The sequence below is a fragment of the Urocampus carinirostris genome, chromosome 7 (genome assembly GCF_059441175.1).
Source record: "Urocampus carinirostris isolate Australia breed hairy pipefish chromosome 7, RoL_Ucar_1.0, whole genome shotgun sequence".
NCBI classification, from domain to species: domain Eukaryota; kingdom Metazoa; phylum Chordata; class Actinopteri; order Syngnathiformes; family Syngnathidae; genus Urocampus; species Urocampus carinirostris.
Genome location: NC_142355.1, coordinates 43,471,947 through 43,494,184, shown reverse-complemented (window position 1 = coordinate 43,494,184; position 22,238 = coordinate 43,471,947). Strand labels below are relative to the sequence as shown.

The 22,238-nt window shown below is 41.8% G+C and overlaps 1 protein-coding gene across 2 annotated transcripts in view; it reads left to right on the top strand.

Moving 5' to 3' along the window:
* Positions 1-22,238, top strand: part of nup205 (nucleoporin 205) — a 46,634-nt gene that overhangs the window by 18,004 nt on the left and 6,392 nt on the right. For both annotated transcript variants that reach the window (XM_088341059.1, XM_088341058.1), the window contains exons 24-39: positions 266-340; positions 644-801; positions 880-960; positions 1,086-1,277; positions 1,353-1,554; positions 1,621-1,719; positions 1,842-1,990; positions 9,473-9,664; positions 10,557-10,678; positions 10,751-10,883; positions 17,192-17,318; positions 17,402-17,475; positions 17,543-17,668; positions 18,647-18,773; positions 21,065-21,237; positions 21,301-21,430. In XM_088341059.1, coding sequence (XP_088197185.1) covers positions 266-340; positions 644-801; positions 880-960; positions 1,086-1,277; positions 1,353-1,554; positions 1,621-1,719; positions 1,842-1,990; positions 9,473-9,664; positions 10,557-10,678; positions 10,751-10,883; positions 17,192-17,318; positions 17,402-17,475; positions 17,543-17,668; positions 18,647-18,773; positions 21,065-21,237; positions 21,301-21,430 — 2,160 coding nt within the window. The remainder of the gene's footprint in view (positions 1-265; positions 341-643; positions 802-879; positions 961-1,085; positions 1,278-1,352; positions 1,555-1,620; positions 1,720-1,841; positions 1,991-9,472; positions 9,665-10,556; positions 10,679-10,750; positions 10,884-17,191; positions 17,319-17,401; positions 17,476-17,542; positions 17,669-18,646; positions 18,774-21,064; positions 21,238-21,300; positions 21,431-22,238) is intronic.

Here is a 22,238-nt window from a genome sequence, read left to right as displayed (position 1 = left end):
AGGGGACAACAAACCGAAATATTCCACTCGTAGCCATAGATATTAAATATATATATATTTTTAAATGAATTATGCACAATAAACGGCCCTCACATGTTTAACATGCTTTTGAAAGTCACCCTTCAAGATCAGAATTGAGAAGGAATTTGATTAAAATACTCATTAGATGTCCCTGTTGACTGAATAGTGCTCAATATTTGTATGATAGTAAATGTAGTCTTCCTTTAAGTTTATATATGTGGTTTTATTTATTTTATCTTATTAGCTGAAGGAGAAGCTGGCATGGAGGAAGAAAATAGATCCGTCAGTGTTCTTTTACATTTTGACTCCGTTTCCAAAGGTATGTTTAATTTAGTCTGTATTCACAATTAAAAATTTTGCACTGAAACAAGTATATTTTCAAGTTGAAGATTTCAATGAAGAATTTTGTTGGTTGTCCTGTAGTCACATAAACGAAAACTTTATCCATCATATTATTGGACACAGTGAGTCCATACCTTTAATAAGACACTACTGCAGAGGATCTTTTTTTAAGTCCCCGGCCAGTCTGTCTTACTCAAGGACACCTCAGCTATGAGTTATGATAGAAATGGGTGGTCCAGTGTATTTTTTATCAACCTGTAGTTTTCTTTTATGCCACCAGTACGCAGGAAATTACTGAGTGTGTTAGACTCTATCGACTTCAGCCAAAACATCCCCGAGCTGCTGCAGCTGGACTTTTTTGATCACACTCAGATTGAACAAGTCATCTCCAACTGTGAACACATCAATGAGCAGGGCCATACTGTGTGTAACGTGAAAGTGAGTTTTTTTGTTTCATTGATGGTGTCTTAACAACTATGCATGACTGATGAATCATATTTAAATCGTCTGTTGCAGTTGCTTCATAGAGTGTTGGTTGCTGAGGTGAATGCTCTGCAAGGGATGGCAGCAATTGGGCAGAGACCTCTGTTATTAGAGGTACGTAACCTAAAAATGAGCAATTTTAGGATTTATCAATTAACTATACATGTGGATGGATTGCAAGGCACATTGCTCAAAAGCCTGTGTCAATACTCTTCAGTTTTAGTTCTTTGTTTTTCTAGGAGGTAAACACAATCCTGCAACATGTGGTAGAACGAAATCGTGTCCGACGCAGTCTCACTGCGAAAAGACATGCGCTGCAGTCCTGGAGGAGTCTGGTGGAAACTTTGCTGACTGCCTGCCCTGCTGACCTCATAACAGTTGAAGATAGACAACTGATCATCAGAGACCTGCTTTTAGATCTACATGACAAGGTTGCTAAGCAGTCCTGTAAATAATACTGTTAATCCGAATCATTTTTATCTAATTTTTAGCGATGTACAACTTAGGTTTTATCAGAGGACGCAGCGAGTGAATTGATGCCTATTGTTGCTGGAGCTGTCTTCACTCTCACTTCACACCTCAGCCAATCAGTGTCGTCTGGACAACAGAGAGGGGCTGGAAAAGAATCTTCATCAGGTTTTACCTCTCTAGCGAACTCTGCGCTCCATCTTATTCTTCGCAAGCTGCTGGACTTTATCCTGAGTGCTGGTACATATAAACCTCCAACCCTAAATTTTACTCGAAATATTTTAACATTGTCTTCCACATATTAAGGAGGAGGCTATCAACGCCAACGTGCACACCTATATGGCGCTTTACTGTACTACCTTCAAATTGCCCAGAAACCAGAGGAACCTGATACTTTGCAGACTGGTAAACCAATTATAATCTTAATTCAGCTATCTTGTTATGTGTTTTACCTTTTCCAGGTATTTATGGTACTGTGCTGTGACATCAATTTCGTGTCCCTACTTATATTTTTCTTGTGCTTCTAGCTGGGAAAGCAATGTGGGAGCGTATTACAGCACCCGAAGATGGCTTTTCCAAACTACAGCGGGAAAATCTCACTATTATTGAGAGTTATGGCACAGCGCTAATGGAGGTGGTGTGCAAAGATGCGTGCGATGGCCATGAAATTAGCAGGGTATGTTTGTCTCTTCTTCCCCCCCCCCCCCCCCCCCCACCCAATCCTTAGAGTTGGGCTAAGAAGTGATCGGAAGGTCTGTATTTTGGATGAAACTTAGAAGGACTGATGGTGAAACAGTCAATGAAGTTAAGGGAAATACTGGATGAGTACAGACTAAGGATAGACAAATGCATTTGTGAAGCATTGCTTCAAGCCAGGAGAGGGTTCCACAGATGCAACATCTGTTTTGAAACTTGTAATTGAGAAGTAAAGGTAAGGTCAGAAGGAGCTGCCTTGCGTTTTCTAAATCAAGAAAACGCCTATGACGGGGTACCTAGAAAGGAAGAGTACTTTTGCTTTAGGAAGTTGGAAGGGTCAGTCATCAATGACATACATAACAATTGCATCACGAACAAAAGTTCTGTTGTTGAGACATAATTGCAACTGTACGGCCCGCCAACAGGTTTAATCCGTCAAATAAAAAAAATGTTTATCCACCTGTTCTACAATAGGCATTGGACACAAACAGACCCTGAGAGCAGTGCAACAAAAATGAGCAGTGTTCTGTTACACAATTACTTGCAGTTCTAAATGTATCTAAAAAAAACTGCCATGCTCAGCTGATCATGTTTAAGCAAGTGGGGGCAGGGGCAATGTTCCCGCTTAGCTGTGCATGTGCGCAATTGCACACTGCCCAGACCTACTTGGCTCACAAGAAAATCTATCCGGTGCATAAAAATCTTGGTTTCAAAATTTTAAATTTATTCACTTGCAAATTTGGCTTCAATCACCGTGCATGTGGATAAAAACAAGGCAGGTTCCCTTCTGCAGGGTATTTAACACGTATCTTGAAATCACTGTCAGCACCAGATTGAGTAAAGGAAAGTAAACGCGCATTAGAGCTGGTCCTTACGAGCGAGAAGAGCTGTGGTGGCGACCTTAAGTGGTGGCGACCTGAAGTTGTGGGGGACTTGGACGGTGGCAGGGACCAATGGAGAAAGTATGACCGTTAACATGTGCGACTCAACATAAAAAAATGATCTTTTTCTTGGGTTGTAGGTTGCTGAAAATCTTGTTACATTCAAATAATTGGCAAATACATCAGGTAATTATTTTGCCAACACTGTACTCCCTCTAAAAAGTGTGATTAAATACTGCTCACGATCATGCAACAAACTAAATAAATCCCCAAATTGTTAATATTATGTAACAATAGATAGTTAAGGGTGTGTGTGTCCGTCCTCCCTAACCACTAGGTTCGTAGGGGCACGATTTCCTGTGGTGTGTCTTGGCCATGTACAGCCTGGTAGCGCCCATGCCTTTGCAGGCCAACAAATGTTTCCACCCTGTCTCAAACCAGGGACCCTTCGAGTGTCAGGCACATTGCGTAATATTTGACAAGTAGAGGGCACTGTATTGTCTAATACAACTAAGAACCAGTGCCAAATAAGCAAACATGGTGGTGAATACTAGTGTTGACTCCGCTATGAAAAAGAAATAAAAACTTCTCGACCTATGAATATTTTTAAGTTATCATTGGTACGATAGTTCATGTAATTTTTGTCAATCACTCAAATCACGTGTCAAGTCAAGTCACATTTATTTATATAGCCCTTAATCACAAAAATGTCTCAAAGGACTGCTCAGGATACAATGACACAATTACCTGATCTTAAACCAACATGCGGGCAAGGAACAACTCAAAACCTCAGCATGAGGAAAAAGAGAAACCTTGAGAAGGGACCTCACAAGTGTTAATCCCCCTTTCAGGATAAACAGGGTGAATTACATTTAGCATTACAGTACACAAACATAGTAAACACTAGGTAACATGTTGAAAACTTGTCCGGAAAGTGCATGACAGCAGCGACGCCCCCAGCCTGTAAACTAGTCCAGAAAGTCTATGAAGGCCACGACTCAGCTTCCCATCTCTGCCAGCTGGTCCATGCAGGCGTTCACATGCTTCAGGTCAAACGCTGGTCCGCTGACTCATCTCAAATCCTCCTTCTCCTTCGTATCACCACCAGGCAGGCAGTCGGTAAAAGACGGGACAATACAGAATATGAGTCGGGCATCAATTATAAGCTTTGGAATAGAAGTGTGTCTTAAGCCTTGATTTAAAAACTTCCATTGAGGTTGCAGATCTTATCTCCGGAGGCAGGGCATTCCATAGCACTGAGGCCCGGATGGAGAACGCTCTCAAGCCTGCAGACTACTTGGCCCTCTGAGTCACAAGTAGACCGGCATTTTCCGAGCGCATACTCTGTGCAGGAACATAGGGGGAAATCAAATCGGAGAGATAAAAGGGTGCAAGTCCATGCAAACATTTGTATGTTAAGAGAACCTTAAAGTCACATGTTAAGTGGACTGGGAGCCAGTGCAAGTTGGCCAATACAGGAGTAATATGCTCGAACTTTTTGGTTTTAGTCAAAAGTCTAGCTGCCACATTCTGAACCAGCTGCAAACTTTTGATGCTACACATCAGGAGACCAGAAAGCAAAACATTACAATAATCAAGCCAATAAGTAATAAACGCATGAATTAAAACCTCTGCATCTGATTGGGACAGCATCAAACGAATCTTCTCAATATTACAGAGGTGGTTGAAAGCTATTCTCGTAATATTTTTCACGTGTGACTGAAACGACAGATTAGGATCAAATATGACACCTAGATTTTTGACCAAGTCACTATGGGTGATATTACATTTGTCTAGGTTCAGGGCAGTGTTTGAAAACAACTCACGACAGTGAGCTGGACCAATAATCAACATTTCAGTTTTTTCTGGGTTAAGGCGCAAAAAATTAAGTGACATCCATCTTTGAATCTCGGTAAGGCAAGCCTCCAGATTTCTACAACTCAACTGTCCAGTTGTCTCCAGTGGCACGTACAATTGAGTGTCATCTGCATAGCAATGGAAACTAATATTATACTTGCGGATAATGTCACCAAGCGGGATCATAAAGATACTAAAAAGAAGGGGGCCAAGTACAGAGCCCTGTGGAACACCACAGGGGACATAATAGTGTTTAGAGGTCAGATTGCCATAATTGACACATTGCATCCTGTCCGACAAGTAGGACCTAAACCACGAGGGTACAGTTCCTGAGATACCAATGCATTCCAGATGAACAAATAATATGTTGTGGTCGGCAGTATCAAAAGCAGCCCTGAGATCCAGCAGCAGTAACATTGATGAGGCACCGGAATCTATTGCTAAAAGGAGATCATTGGTTACTTTAGCCAGGGCTGTCTCAGTAGAGTGATTTGCCCTAAATGCTGACTGGACAGTTTCAAAGAGGTTATTTTCTGACATGAAGTCATTTAGCTGCTGTGCAACGACCTTTTCAAGTAATTTTGCAGATTTTTTTTAAATTAATTATGCACAATAAACGGCAGATTTGACACTGGCCTATAATTACCTAGTCTTTCTGTGTCAAGGTTAGGTCGCTTAAGCGTGTGTTTAATGACTGCAGACTTGAAGGCTACAGAAACAATACCCGAGGATAGCGACATATTAATAATATTTAAAACTGATGGTCCTAAGATCCCAGACTGATCCTTCACCAGTGAAGCTGGAAACGGATCAAGCAGGCACGTAGTTTGTTTGGCCCTATTGACCATCTGTGTTAGACTATCAAGGGACAAATCATTGAAACTGGAGAATGTTTCTGAACAACCGCCGACACGGTCCTTACCTAACACCTCCTCATCTTTGAAATAGGAGCAGGTTACAGAGCGTTCATTCCTGATTAGTTGAATCTTTTTATTAAAAAATTCCATAAATTCATTAGCACAATAAGTAGAACTATTTGGGTTAAGTTGTTGTCTGGTAAGTTTCGCCATTGTGTCAAACAAAAATTTCGGATTATTCTTATGTTTAACAATGATCTTAGAGAAAAACGATGCTTTAGCTGAGGCAAGAGCTACTTTATATTTCAGCAAGCTGTTACACCAGGCCAGTCGGAAGACCTCCAGCTTTGTAGTGCGCCATTTTCGTCCAAGTTTTCTGCAACCTTGTTTGAGTGACCTGGTTTCTTCAGTAATACAAGGTGTATGCTTCTTAGGTCAAAATTTATGCCTTGGGGGCGCCACAGAATCAAGAACATTAACCGAAGCAGTATTAAAGTTGTTTGCAAGTAAGTCCAGAGACCCAGTGTATGAAAGGAAGGCTGCAGTTACCGTAGGTAATAGTTCTTTTAAAGCTAATGCCGTTGTAGGGCAGATATTGCGACTGCTAAAGCCTAAATTTTCTTTATCACAGTAAACATTAAACAGCACCTCACACTTCACAAGATAGTGATTAGAGATGGTATTAGGATACGGGTAACAGTGTAACAATTGAGGCTACTACGCCACGGGTCAGAACAAGATCTAGAGTGTTCCCATCTTTGCGTGGGCACATCAACTATTTGATTGAAACCAAATGTATCAATCAGTGACTTAAAAGCAATTGCAAGTGAATTTGATGGGGAGTTTATGTGAACATTAAAATCACCAATAATTACAACATTGTCCGCATAAGTTACTAAGTCTGTTAACAGTTCCGAAAATTCATCCAAAAAATTTGAGTATGTTCCAGATGGGCGATACACAACAACTACATAAATTGGTGTTGACATTAATGACCTCATAAGAAGAACGTTTTAAAAACAGTAGGGGTACCAGGAGCAAATTTCAACTTACCTTCTGACTTAAGAGCAACGCCTCCACCTTTTTTGCATGGTCGTGCCAAGTGCAAAATCACAAAGTTAGGGGGAGAAGCCTCATTTAACACTACAAACTCATTTGGTTTTAACCAGGTCTCACAAAGGCTAATAAGGTTAAGATTGTGTTCATTAATAAGGTCATTGACAAGTAAAGCTTTGGGGGCTTGTGATTTAATATTCAGAAGGCCAAGCTTCAGCACTGTGGACTGAGCTGAACCCTTTCCCGGGTTTTGAACCTTAATGGCAACCTTAGTGGTAACCTCCACAGGATTATACTGCATATACAGTCCCAGGTCTTGTGCCTTGCATGACGGCAGTTGCGGCCCGAATTTCATACCACAGGAATATTGTTGACAGGTGGAGTAGCAGGATGACTAGTGGTAGAAACTAATGTTATTTCTTCTCCCTCCTCACCTAACAAGGGAGAATCAGAGGTAAGAAGCACAGAAGAAGATGCTATAGAAGAGTACAGATCAGGGTGTGTGGTGCAGGCAATGGAACGCTCTAAACTACAAAAACTATGTGACTTGCATGAATCTAGCATAGCGCTAGTTAGCTCTAGCAATACAGACTCTACACCCGTGGTTACAGGTTCACTAATCACCTGTGACCTGGCCTGGACTAGTGTACCCTGTCATGGAAGGCTTAAACAGTAATCTAAATTTTTAGAAAGAGTGAGAAGACCTTTTCAGTTAGGATGATGGCCGTCTCTCCTCAGCAGGTCAGGTCGGCCCCAGAAAGTAGGCCAGTTATCCACATACCTAAATCCCTGCTGACTCCAAAAACTTGCCAGGCACCGGTTTAGCGAGACTAGTCTGCTAAACCTCTCATCATTGCCTCTCGCAGGCAAGGGACCAGAGACAATTACTCAATGCCGACTCATCTTGCTGGCGAGATTACAGGTCCTAGCAATATTTTTCTTTGTAATCTCAGATTCCCTCATTTTAGTATCATTAGAGCTGACGTGAAAGACTATATCGTTGTAGCTAGCCCTGTCCTGGTTTCCAGATTTGCATGTCAGTTCACTCAAATTAGCCTCAATGTCGGGTGCTCTGGCCCCAGAAATACACATCACCGTGGCTGGGGTGCTAAGCTTTATGTTACAGGCGATGGAGTCACCTATAACTAGGGTGCGGGAGCCAGTAGACCGGGATGGAGTGGGACTAGCTAGGGGGCTGAACTTACTATGTGTCTGAATTGGCTCACCGCGATTAGCATGTCGTTTAGAGCTAGTGCTAACCGGACTAGCAGGTTCGCTACAACCCACGCTAGCAGTGGTGTCCGCGGCACCTAACATTTTCCTTTTAAACTGCTTTGGCTCACGGACACGTCCCTCTAGAAGGGCTACTTGCCTACGGAAGCGGGAGCAACCTTAACAACAACCCATAGTCACTTGTGACCAGTCGGAAGCCTAACAGCGTCTTAGACACCGTGGGAGGGGTTGCCCCTCACCGGCAATCGGCAGCAGCGCGACTGTAAAACAATTGCGCGTGGGCCTTACCTTACGCCAATCGTCCGAGATACTTACCTGAAACTTTTCAGCTGTTCGAGATAAAAAAAATCTCAGTCCATAATTCTGCTATAGTAGGAATCTGAATGGATCTCGTAGTCGCGACGACATGAGCAACACAAAAACTCCCGCCACTCGATAACCCGGAACCGGAAGTATGTCCCATGTGCGGTCCCTTCTCAAGGTTTTTTCATGTACCTTATGTTGATGTTTTTGAGTTGCTTTGCCCTCATGTAGGTTTTAGGAGGGGATGGCGTAATAAGTCTGTAGCTTGCAATAATTTGTGGTCTGTGCACCCCTTTGAGACTCCTTGTGATTAGGGGTTATCCGAATTAACATGACTTGACTATTGTTATTGAAAGTTTTTTTGTACCACTTAGAGGCACTAATATTGCAATGCTGTCCCTTCAAAAAAATGGAAATCTTATGTAACATCTCATCTCATTAGTTGTACCGCTTATCCTTATTAGGGTCGCGGGGGGGCTGGAGCCCATCCCAGCCATCTCCGGACAGTGGGCAGGGGACACCCTGAACTGGTTGCCAGCCAATCGCAGGGCACACGGGGATGGACAACTCACTCGCTCAGTCACGCCTAGGGACAATTTGGACCGGCCAATTCACCTGAAATGCATGTCTTTGGAACGCGGGAGGGAACCGGAGTGCCCGGAGGAAACCCACGCAAGCACGGGGAGAACATACAAACTCCGCACAGTAAGGCCGGTAGCTGGATTTAAACCGACGCAGGAGGTTCCCCCGACCTCAGAACTGTGCCGCACACGCGCTAACCACTGCGCCGCCGTGCTGACCTCTTATGTAACAAATGATGTAAAAATATTTGACCTTTGTAAGCAATGCAACCTTACCAATATTTCATTAGCCAATTCATTAAAATTTGACATATTAGCTAATATTGCCAGGAACCAAGGAGAATTTAACTTGATTTGATCTCTGGTTTTGTACATGTTTGATAATAATTAGGTTGCCAAACGCAGGATTGGTATTCCTCACCGTTATTGCAAGCATTGCTCACAGATCTGTGTGAATGTTAAGACCAATAAAAGATTAGAAGAAATGTTGAACTGTTAAAGGAGTTGGAGCTGTGTCTTAGAGTTACTTCCAGTCCAGTGCTGTGTGACGAAACCCTGTTTACTACACTCTCCAGCTCCCTGACTGGCAAGACTTACCCTACACAGTGAAGTGACCCATCCTAATCTGTGCCTTTGTTTGTGTGGTGCAGTTGAAATACTGCTATACTTTAATACAGTGTTGACTGTCTTCCAGATGCTGGCTCTGGCGGTGCTTGACCGAATTTTGTCAATCGACCGCCAGAACCAGTGGCTTGAGTTTGTTTGCAACAGTGGCTACCTGCGCTCGCAAGTGGAGAGCCTCAGGCAGGATGACACGGCCCTGCAGGGGCTCCTCACACCTCAGCCCCCTCTTCTCAAGCCACTCTACATCTACGAGAGCAAAATGGTGAGTTGCCTTTCTTTTTCTTATATATTGCCGCATGGTTAGTTCTTCAGCCCTGAAAAGTTTCAAAAATCCACAGGGAGACAACTGCCTGTCTGTACAGCAATTCCTAATTTTTCGCAGTGGTTGCGTTCAAAAAACGTCTAGCAATCGTCAAGACCCGCCAAGAAGAAACATTTATTTATTCATCAGATATAAGTAACATATAATATACACAACTGTAACAAAATACCAACCATAGATCTACTAACAAAAGCACAGAACATATAATTGTAGTTAAATGAATGAATGATATTGTCATTATACCTTAGGACAACGGAATTTGAGGGTTTCTCCTTTCAGTGTAAGAAAGTGATACAGAGAGTGGCATCAGGGAAGCTTAGCTGGAGCTAGGTCTCTGTGCTGATTAAATCACTGTTACGAATGTAGAGGTTTCCACAGGTCGTAGCTCCAGGTGTTCAGCTTCATGGGTAATGGATCTGGCATTGGTGAAAAACAGGCTCAGCATGCGTGGCTTGTGTAGGTTATGTCGTCTCAGCAGTCGGCCGGACCTGCGGCTCTGCATTTACTTCCTCTCATTGTATTTTCTCTAATCCAATAACAATCCACGGATCACCTGGTGATAAACAGCATTTCTTAACACTCTTCTGGCTTTTCTCAGAGTGTGATTTGATTGAATTTATTCTTAATGTAATGAGCTGCTAAAATACTAACTGCAGTGGTGCTTCAGTTTGTTTTGAGTGGAGAGTAGAACAAAAACTGTTTAGGTTCCCATTGATTCTATGCACGTTGAGTTTATTGTGAAGCTGTGATGCAAAAGGAGCCGGGCTGTCGTCTGCCTCGCATTATGAAAAAAGTGCTGTCTGATCTATTAATTACAAGTGTGTGTTAAAAGGCACTGCTGACCCGTGTGGCCAAAACAAATCGAGGTGCTGTTGCCCTGCTTAGCTGTGGTCTGGTTGCACGACTCATGGAATGTGAAGTTTTTGACATGATACCTGACAGTGAAGCACACAGGTAAGGATTGCACATCACTCCAAAGGACGTCTCCACTTTAAATTGTTGTTAACATGTCTACTGTTGTGTCAGGTTAATGAGGGATCCATCAGGTTTCATTCCCAGCCCTAAGGACCGTTACAGACAAATACTTTTACCCACACTGAGGCTCTTCCAGGTGCTACTTACTTCGACCGCTCAGAATCACAAGCAGGGGGCAACACAGGTGATTGTCGTATTCCCCGGGGGCTTGAAATCCTTGAAAATGTTTGAATTTTAATGTTGCGTTTTTAAGATTGAAAAGTGTTTGAATTTTGGTTTATGCACTTGTAAATGCTTAAAATTGTTGCCATGTTTCTTAACAAGTCTGCTTAAAAATGACACACTGCCCTTTGGTGGCTTCGCTTTGTTATTGCATTTTCTTCCCCCGTTATTAACTGCAGCTGGCATTAGTTTTTATGGCAATGTCATATGAGGTGTCATCGCCCCCTATGGGTCTGACCCAAAATAATACGTGCATGCTACAACCAAACGGCAGTATGAAATGTGTATTTGTGCAAAGATTACGCATCAATTATGGACTTTTATTATGGGCCATGCAAAAAATAAAGGTTTCCCAGTGGTAAATTGTATTAGGAAGAACTTTCTTCAGCTAAGGATAGATGAATACATTTGTGTACAATGGCTTTAAGCCATGAGAGGGTTCCACAGATCTGTTTTGAAACTTTTAATTGAGAAGTACAGACGCTCCCTTACTCACGAACGAGATATGTTCCGGACGCTCGTTCGTAAGTCGCATAAGTTCTATATTTTGCATGGAATTTATTTTTGAGGCTTATAAAAGTATGTTTGAGGTTTATTTAAGTATGTTTAAGGCTCGTATTAGTAGAAATAAACATAACATTTAATACAATAATTTTAAGTTTCACTTACCGTACTTTTGGAAGAAGGGCTTCAATAGTTTCCTCCTCCGAAACGAGAAGATGAGGGTTGCTCTGTATCTTCCTTGGAGGGTATGGTGGCAAGTGGCCGAAAAAAGCGATTTAACGATGACTGCACACTTTTTTTCTTCGTCTTGCTATAAATTATGTGGTAGCACTGTAAGGCATCATTCATTTGATTTACAACTTTGTGCAACATTCAATATTTGGGTCTTGCTGCTCTAAAAGTCAAGTCAAGTCATTTTTATTTGTATAGCCCTTAATCACAATTAGTCTCTAAGGGCTTCACAAGTTATTACATATAAGAAGTTTAGGTTATTCGTATGCTATAGAGTAGAAGTGAGTTTTAAGCCTAGATTTAAACATTTCCACCGAGGTTGCAGATCAGATCTCAGGGGGAAGAGCATTCCACAACACCGGTGCCCGGATGGAGAACGCTCTCGAATCAGCGGAACACTTCTTGGCTCTTGGGATCACCAGGACACCGGCGCTCTCGGAACGAAGGCTTCGGGCCGGGACATAGGGGGAGATTAGATCTGAAAGATATGAGGGGGAAAGTCCATGTATGATTTTGTATAGTAGTAGGAGAACCTTAAAATCGCATCTTAGGCTAACAGGGAGCAAATGCAGGTTAGCCAAAATTGGGGTGATGTGATCGTACTTTTTTGTCCTTGTTAAAAGCCTCGCTGCAGTATTTTGTACCAGCTGAAGACTCTTGAGTGGTCATTGGAAGACCGGAAAGTAGTGCATTACAGTAGTCGAGACGGGAGGTAACAAACGCGTGAATTATGATTTCCGCATCCGACTGAGAAAGTATAGGACGAATTTTAGCAATGTTACGGAGATGGAAGAAAGCGGTTCTAGTAATTTTCTTCACATGTGTTTGAAAGGACAGATCCGGGTCGAAAATGACACCTACATTTTTAAGTGAGTCGCTCTGTGTGATGTGGCAATTGTCTATGTTCACAGCGGTTTTAGAGAATAAGTCACGGGATTTAGATGGACCAATAACTAACATTTCAGTCTTTTCAGAGTTAAGACGCAGGAAATTGAGTGACATCCACTCTTTTATCTCAGTGAGGCAGGCCTCCAAATTTCCACAGTTTAGTGTGGCAGATTCCTCCATCTGGAGATATAGTTGAGTGTCATCTGCGTAGCAATGGAAACTGATATTGTACTTGCGAATAATATCACCTAGTGGAAGCATATAAATGCTGAAGACAAGGGGGCCAAGCACTGAACCCTGCGGAACACCACAAGTAACACTAAATGGCTCAGATGTCAATTCGCCATATTTAACGCAGTGTGTCCTATCTGAGAGATAGGATCTCAACCATAATAGGACGTTTCCTGAGAGACCAATCCATTTTTCCACCCGTTCTAGCAAGATATTATGGTCCACTGTGTCAAATGCAGCACTAAGGTCCAGCAGCAGCAAAAGTGATGATGCGCCCGAGTCCATTGCCCGTAGGAGATCATTGATTACCTTAATCAGAGCTGTCTCAGTAGAGTGGTTAGCCCTGAATCCTGATTGCATTGATTCAAAGAGATTGTTTTCGGACATGAAATCAAGTGTGATTGCTCTATCTATGAGTAAAAACTGGGCCAAGAGTTTTGTGTCAAACAACTTCATGGGGACAGGCATTTCGTCGTCCTCCTCCGCGATATGTTGCTGAGTCTCCAACTCCATGAGGTCTTGGTTACTCTATTCCTCCCCATGGGAATTGAGCAAATCCTCGAGGTCCTCCTCCTCTAGGTCAAGCTCAAGTTTCTTATTTAGCCCAGCTACAGTGCTGAGAATGTCCTTATTGATGCCCCCCCTGACCAAAGCCACATAAGTCCTTGACAAACTGCGGGTATAAAGACCCCCAAGCGGTGTTAAGATTTACCTTAGTAACTTCACGTCGTGATGCTTCAATGTTTTTGAAGCAGTTGAAGAATTTGTACGACCTTCATCTCAAGAGGTGAAATGGTGGAAGAACCAGTCCTCAAATACAGAAAGTGTCACCCATGCCTTGTTGTTTGACATCCATATAACAGGGAGAGAGCTTTTTTCGTGACGTTCTTTAGGGCTCAAGGTTTAGATGCCTGGTAAAAGGAGCAGCGGCAACAGGTTCTAGCTCCCATCAGCATTCGCCCCCAAGCATTACGGTTAAGCAGTCTTTAGCTGCTTTATAGCCGGGCATCGTCTTCTCCCGACTAATGTAGGTCTTGTTTGGCCTTCTCTTCCAAAAAAGACCCGTTTCATCAAACTTGAAGACTTGCTTGGCAGAATAGCCACCACCCTCGATTATTTTAGCCAACACTTGGGAGAATTGCTCGGCAGCCTCTTTGTCCGCAGATGCTGCCCTCTCCTGACACATGCTGGAGATAAGCCCTATTCTTGAAACACGACAACCACCCGTGGCTGGCAAGAAAACATTTGTTTGGCTGCGCTCTCCCCAGCCTTGGCCTTGACATCCTCGAAGATAGACATGGCCTTCTTCTGAATGAGCATAAGACTCAGAGACATGTGCTGCTGCTGCTAATTTTTGAGCCAGATGGTGAGAAGTCTCTTCATCTCATCTAAGGCTTTCGCTCTTCTCTTGCAAATGATGGTTGATTGCATTGGCACTGCACCTTTCACGTGCTGAATGATGCGATCTGTTAGTAGATGGTACCGATGGTCGAACGATTCATGTTGAATACACGTGCATCGTTCACCATTTTCACTCCCGCTTCAATCTTCCTTATTATCGCCACTTTCATCTCAAACGAAATGGCTAGCCTCTTTTTTTTTTTTTTCTTCCACCCTAACTATCTGTAACGGCATTTTGCTTTTAACCGACCATATTTGGATAGATGCAAGAGATTCAATGTTCAAAAAGTTGACGTCTATAGCGCTCTGGAGATACATTACAGTATGACGATCTGGGAAATGGAAGCGGATTTCTTCTTTGGGGTGGATGCTGGGCAAGCTCTCAACGTGCCACACGGTAGCAGCGGAAAGAAGCACTAAATTACTGTACTGTACTCAGGATAACTTACACCAATGTCCAGATATTTTTTGACATCCCGAAAAAATTGTTTCTATGTACCGTTGCTCGTAACTCAAATGTTAGTAAGTCCCCAAATTGTTAATATTAAGTACCAAAATATATTTAAAGTTGTGTATGTTCCTGCAGCTGAAAGTGTAAGGTTCATATTTGTGTCATTTTTACCTAACACCTGTATGGAGAGAGATTTGTCTCAAAAATAAATATATTTGCGGTTTACTCAAGATCTAAAAATCATATGTCTCAATAAATATACTTGCAAAATTAAAAATTGCATACTTAAATTGCAGACATATGTGGCTCTGCGAATTACATGATTCACGCCAGATTTGTATCTTAATGGTAGTGGAGAAAGTCATTAAAAAGTGCTTAAATTTGATGAATTTGATGAATGGTGTCGAACGATAGGAGTAAACTTTGAGGAAAGGAGAAGTGTTCTGGAAAGATGTGAAAAGAGTAAGTAAGAGCGAGTCTGGAAAGGAAGAGAAAGTGAAAGATAAGGATGGTAGATTGCTGGTTAGCGGTAGTGCAGTCAGGACGAAATGGGCAGAGTATTTTGAGGAGTTGTTAATGGGGAGGATGGGAGAGAAGTGAGAGTCGAGGCGATCGGTGGTATGGGAATGCCTGTGTTGGGTGATTTTAATGTAAAGCCTGTGGAAACATGGGAGGTGCAAGAGGCAGTGAAAGAAATGAAACGGGGGAAGGCACCTGGGTTAGATGGTAGTACTGCTGAATGCTTGAAAAATGGTGGCACGGCCATGATTGACTGGTTAGTACGCTTGCCGAATGTATGCTTTTTAAGTGGTGTGGTTCCTGTTGATTGGTGTAGTGCATGTGTGGTGCCATTGTATAAGGGTAAAGGTGATAAGTATGAATGTAAAAATTCCAGAGGTATCAGTTTGTTGTCTGTGCCCAGTAAGCTGTATGGAAGAGTCTTGATAAGAGAGTGAGAGGAAGAACGAATGAGGTGGTGATGGAGGAGCAGAGTGGTTTCAGGAAAGGAAGAGGATCTGTGGAACAGGTGTTTGCTGTATGACAGGTGTGTGAGAAATATTTTGCAAAAGGTAAGGATGTTTATTTGGCTTTCATGGACTTGGGTATGACAGAGTTGATAGAGAGGCGTTTTGGCAGGTGATGTTAATGTAGGGAGTGGGTGTAAGTTGTTGGAAGCATTGAAGAGTTTATGTGAACAGCAGAGCATGTGTAGGAGTAGGGAGTGAAACAAGTGAGTGGTTCCCTTTGTTGACTGGTGTGAGATAGGGGTGTGTCATGTCACCATGGCTGTTTAATGTGTACATGGATGGTGTGGTGAGAGAGGTGAATGCAAGAGTATTTGGCAGAGGTGTAGAGATGATGGATAACAGTGGAACGGTGTGGCAGGTAAGTCAGTTGTTGTTTGCACATGACACGGCGCTTGTGGCTGATTCTGAGGAAATATTGAGAAGGTTGGTAACGGAGTTTGGAAGAGTATATGTGATAGGCGTAAGTTATGTGTCAATGTTGGGAAGAGTAAGGTGATGAAGTGTTCATGTGATGGAGTGGGCATGACGTTAGAAATCAGGTTGCATGGACAGGTGCTGGAAGAAGTTGAAAGCTTTAGGTACTTGGGTTGTGATGTGGCTGCAGTTGGTGGAATGGAGTGTGAGGTATTGCACAGAGTGAATCAAGGAAGCAAGGTTTTGGGTGCTCTGAGGAGAGTGATGAACAACAAGAGTATGAGTAGAGATGTTAAGAGGGGACTGTATGAGAGTGTGTTTGTGCCGAATGTGTTGTATGGTGCAGAGACTTGGAGCCTGAACGCAGATTTGAGAAAGAAATTAAATGTTTTTGAGATTAAGTGTTTGAGGAGTATGTTAGGAGTGAAAAGATTGGATAGAGAAATGAAATTGTTAGAGACAGAACTGGAGTAGTATTGAGACTGAGCAAGCGTATTGATAGGAGAACTTGTTGGTTTTGGACATATGGAGAGGATTGATGAGGAGCGAATGTTAAAGAGGATCTACATAGCAGAAGTAAATGGAAGGAGACCAAGATTGACGTGGATGGATGGTGTTATGAGTGCACTGCAGGAAAGAGGTCTAAATATGGTGGAAGCTAGAGCTCTTGCTGGTGATAGGAATGAGTGGAGAGGTGTTGTAAAAGGATAGTGGGATGTTTAGACCTGTTCTAATGGATGGGCAGGACACCTGTATGATGCGGCAGGGGTAAACCAGTGAAAGCTGTCAGGCCATGCTGTTTAACAGAAGAGTGTGTTGTGTCACCCTGACCCGAGTGACATTGCCGCTTTCTTGTGTTCTGGTTCATCTGGAGGGACGAAAGCATGACCAACTTGGGTGCCGAGGTGCTTAACTTGTTTGGGCATTTGGGTTGGCCATGGTCCAAAACCTTTCGTGTGTATTTTGCTACTTTTTCCCCTTTCTTTAATTTTCCTTGGTTTTGTATGTGTTTTTCCTGCTGTCGGTCACCCCTCTCGAGGGATATGACCAAGGTAGATCGATAGAATGCATGCATATTCATTATCACATCTTATATAATTGTAAATGGTTGTATTTCTGCAGATCCTCCAGTGGCTGATAGTCCACGCAGACACAATTCATTCACTGTTGCGCTGTCCAGAGCTTAGTTTGGGAGCATTGCAGGAGCTTCCTTTTCTTAGTGGTATTATCAGTAAAACAGCTCTGCCAGGTATCAGCATATAACAAATCATTGACAACACAAGATTTAATGTTGTGACCGAGCATTTTTTCTAATATATGTTTGTTTCTCAGGAGGCATTGAAATAAGCGGTGAGGTCAATGGTGCTGCTCTAGTGGAGTTCCAAGGTCACATCAACAGATTCCAGGTTAGCTTGATGCTCGTTTTAAACTTCACTCATTAAACAAAACTTGCTAATGTCTGTCTTTTCAAAGCGGTTATGCCTGTCGCTCCTCGGGCGCCTAGCGGGCAGTGAAACAGAGAAGTTTTTAAAGCAGGCTGAAATGACTGCCGCTAAAGACGTGGAAAGGAGAGAGGCAATGGAGGTGGCCGTGAAACAGGTAAAAAGTGCCATCCTAGTATTTTCTCAACATTGATTGCAATAGGCTAATAGATGTGTCACTGCTTGCCTGGTTTAAAAAAATCTTAATTTGCACTTCAACACCCAAAAGATACAATTATGACCAATTAAGTTTTGTATCTGCAGCAGTGGTGTTTACAAACCGCGGCTGGATTAGGCCCACCAACAAATTTAATCCAATTTGTGAGACAAAGCACAAGACAAAAATGAGCTATATCACGTCAAACAATGACATGCAGTTTGAAATATGTCCACTGGATGTCACCAAAGCCAGGTGCCACTCCTAAGGAACACCACCCTCTGAATCTGTATTTGCTGACTACCATTAATCAACCAGAGAAAAGTTGAGGAAACACCTATCCCGCTGTTATTTTACCTCAAATATACAGTTGCACCTACATGTGGTGCGTTAATGTCTCTTTTAATTGCAAAAATAGTTACTAAATTACGCTTTTCATCCCCAGTGATTGGAAATAATCAGTTAGCAACTCGATTAAAAATTGAAAACTAAAGAAATAGTGAGTGGGGGTCTTCAAAAGTTTAAATAAACTAGGTCCTTTCTATAATACATATTTTTTACAGATGAACACTACAAAAGATTACATCTTAAGGCCAAAAAATATTAAGAAAAAACCCTCAATTGTTGTCAATACAAATCTTGCATTCCATGATGATAATTTAATTTTGAGACTTACCTACAGCTAAGGCACACTTTTTATGCCATTAATTTACTTCTCTCGCCCCTGTGAGGGTGTTTTATCTACTTATTCTACTATGTGGCCCCTGAGCTAAAATGAGCTTGACCCCTCTGTAGGTCCTATAGTAAAAAGAAAACTACTTGCTCCACATTTTTGAAACAAACATTTTGAAATACCATGCATGGAATCCTCAGGAATGTGCGTTATGTCTACGTCAACAATGGTAGATGCCGTTGACCTGGTTTGTTCTCTGACCTCAGATTTGCGCGAACATCATGGAGTATTGCCAAACTTTGCTGCTGCAGAGCTCGGCTCAGGCGCAATTTACGATCTGTCTCTTCAGCCCGATTGGCAGCGAGCCTGCTGGAAGGGATGCGGGACGCACAGGTCAAGACCCAATTCTTAACTAACTAATCAGCACTGTGAATATGTTGCCTGTTAGAGTGTTTTGAGCTATGAGCATGGCTGTTAATACGAATTAGATCTGCAACTAACGACTGCTTTTGATAGCTGATTTGTCAGTGACTATTGAAATGGTAAGTCGAGTAATTTGATTACACATGAAGTTGATTTCATTATGTGGAAAATTATAATAAACACATAAAAAATTGATACAATGAAAAATACATCTTCTATTAAACATTCTAAATAATGCATTTTCTAAAACCAATTAAGGACTGTGCCCAGACAGTAGGGACATATATACATAAATACGCTTTTTGGGACACACAAAAATAAATATTTATTAAAATCAAGCCAACACTTGTTATTCTTGCAAACCAAGAAGAGGCAGATCTGCAGTAAAAATAATATAAAAAAAAATATGTTCATTTCGCATTCGGTGGTCAACCCCAAAGTCTCTAACTAAAGTACTTAACAATTCTCAATTGTTTCAAATCAAATGGTTTTAACTGATTTTATCTTACTGCATACAATTAATTTCAAATATGTTTTTCAGGCACAGTCTGGCATAACACTTGAGCTCAATTTTATAGCAAAATATACCTGCAAAATGTACAATGCATGTCATAAAAACCCCACTGGCTTAAACGTTACTTGAATCTTACCGAGGCATATCAGACGCTGTTCCATTCAACTTTGCGACGTGCTATGTAAATGTTCATGCTATCCTGGATGAAATCCGCCCAAACTTTAGTAGAAGTTTTTTGAATGCGTAGTTGATGATGACGCTCCCATTTCTGAATGTGTATGGTACCACTCGAGACAGATATGCTATTGGCAAATGCGCATGCGCGACTCTCAGCAGAGATTTTATTTATGCACAGAAGCCTTTCTCTGTTGGAAAAGCGTGTTTGGTGACGATCGTCAACAATGAATTTCATTGACATTCATATATTTCAAACTACACCTACCAGTCTTTTTCGGCCAAGGGTGCGACTTAGACTCCAGTGAGACCTGTGAAATAATTGAAACATAGTTATTGTTGTATCATTTATTTAGCATAAATCACTTGCGAAAATGTCACTAAAATTACTTTGTATCTCATTTTTTGGGGGAAACTCTTAAAGCATGGGGCATTTGCACCCTTTATATGAATAATTTGCTCACTGAGCAAGTTAAAATATTCTCGTTGACAAAATGAAGGCACCTTTTCTTACTAATCGGGACACGAATGTTCAGATGATAAGAGGGCATTTCGCCGAAGTAAATATTTTCAACTTGCTCAAAAGGGATTACTTGTTTATTAAAACCACTGAACAAAACTGGCGCCGAAAATAAAATCATATTCTGCAGATTACAAGCTGAAAACAGTGAAAAGAAGAAAGCCTCGCGGAAAGGCGGAAGCGGTCAGGGCTGCAACTAACGAATTTATAATGGATGAATCGGTTGATTATTTCTTTGATAAATCGATGAATCGGATTCCTTGAAGATATTTTTATTTTCCTCTTTATTCAAATCGTGACGTTTTGGTCTATATTTCTGCAGCACTTTCTTTTCCCTTGGAAATGGTTAACTTTGTTTTCATGATAAAACAGTCAAACACTGAAACTTTCATACCAATTTTGCTTGTCTTGATCAATAAAAAAGGATTTAAGAAAATGTAATATTACTTTTTTATAAAAACGTTCAAAGTGCCCTCAGTCGGACCAAAGTGGTTTTACAACAACACTCTTATTAGCATTGATTTCATGTACTCATGTGGCTCATAAAACACGTGATACAGCGAATTGATGATCTAGTTAGTTGCCAACGGTTTTAATAATCGATTTGTTGTTGCAGCCCGAAAGCGAGGATGAATATTTCTTCGGATTTAGTCATTTTGAGTGAAAATGATAGTTTGGTAGGCATATTATTTAGGCTTAGAGTAATCTGAATAAGCCTTATTATGTTTCGTTGTTACAGAAATGAACAGGCATGTCAATCATGTAACAATCATGTACAGGACGAAATTATTCAGCCCGTTCTCTTTTCTTTCAAAATGGCATGTAGGTTTTTGGTGTTGGGTTTTGTCAAATACATTTCCCCCTAAAACGCGACTTATACCCCGGTACCGCTAAAATGGTTTATCCTTCTGAATTATGCATTTTTGGCTGATGTGACCTATGCTCTGGAGCGACTTATAGTCAGGATAATACGGTACTTCCACTCTTTTTGTTGACAACGTTGACTAATGGTTGCAGCCCTAGTTGACAATAAATCTTGTATCCCTTGTGTAGATCTGACATCAAGCTTTCCCAAAATGACATACCCGCATACACCCAGCCTGGGTCTGGTGCTTTTCCTGCTAAAAAACAGCGCCGCAGACTTTTTCCGATTTCACCAGAGTCACAGGCAGAGTCTGGGCAAGCTGCAGAGTCTGGATCAGCTCCCCCTGGAGGAGCTCAAGGAGGTAACCATTAACACGTTGAAGCGCCACATGCAATCACCTTCTGAGCAATTGAGTGGTTTTTAGTTGTGCCAAGGTTTGGTGTCCGGTCCGGGAGGAGTTGAGAAAATCTCTCCTGTGCAAAGAAGTCGACTGGCCGAAAAGAGACTGGTGCAACTCATCAACAATAGAGCCAAGCTGCTGGCCCTCTGCTTCTGTATCCTTTATGCACACCAAATATTTCCATGCGCTCCCTTATTTATTACCCGTGCTTAAGTTTTTACAGTAATCCCTCGCTGAGTCACAGTTTGCTTTGCAAGATTTTGCTCCTTCTCGGATTTTCATTGTGCATTAATTGTGCTCTGTGTTCTGATTGGCTAAACAGTCACCCCGCCCCTTTCTTTCCGACTCTGCCTGTACAGGTGCTTGAAATCCTTAAGAATCCTTGAATTTAATTTTGTGTTTTTAAGGTCAGGCAAATGCTTGACTTTTGGCTGAAGTGCTTGAAAAAAAAACTTCAGCCAAAAATGTGCCGAGAGGCGTACTTCTTCAACCAATCATATTTCAGATAACCGATCAATAATACAATATAGTAGCAAGATTAAATTTATAATTTGACAGTCCAGAAGTTATTTGTTGAAAAATTGTTTATAAAGTACAGTTTTTATATTGTTCTGAATTTCTTTTTACGCCCCATTTTTCTTTTCCAAAAAGGTCCACGTGATGGCGACGATATATTCTCTGAAGTTAGGTGGATCGTGTCCTGAATCAATAGTGCAATATAGAAGCAATATTGCTTTAATAATATGATTTGACATTTTACAAGTTTAAAATTTTTATATATATATATATATATATATATATATATAATTAGGGCAGCACGGCGGCGCAGTGGTTAGCGCATGTGCGGCACAGTTCATGTCTTGGGAACCTCCTGCGTGGGTTCAAATCCAGCTCCAGACTTCCTGTGCGGAGTTTGTATGTTCTCCCCGTGCTTGCGTGGGTTTCCTCCGGGCACTCCGGTT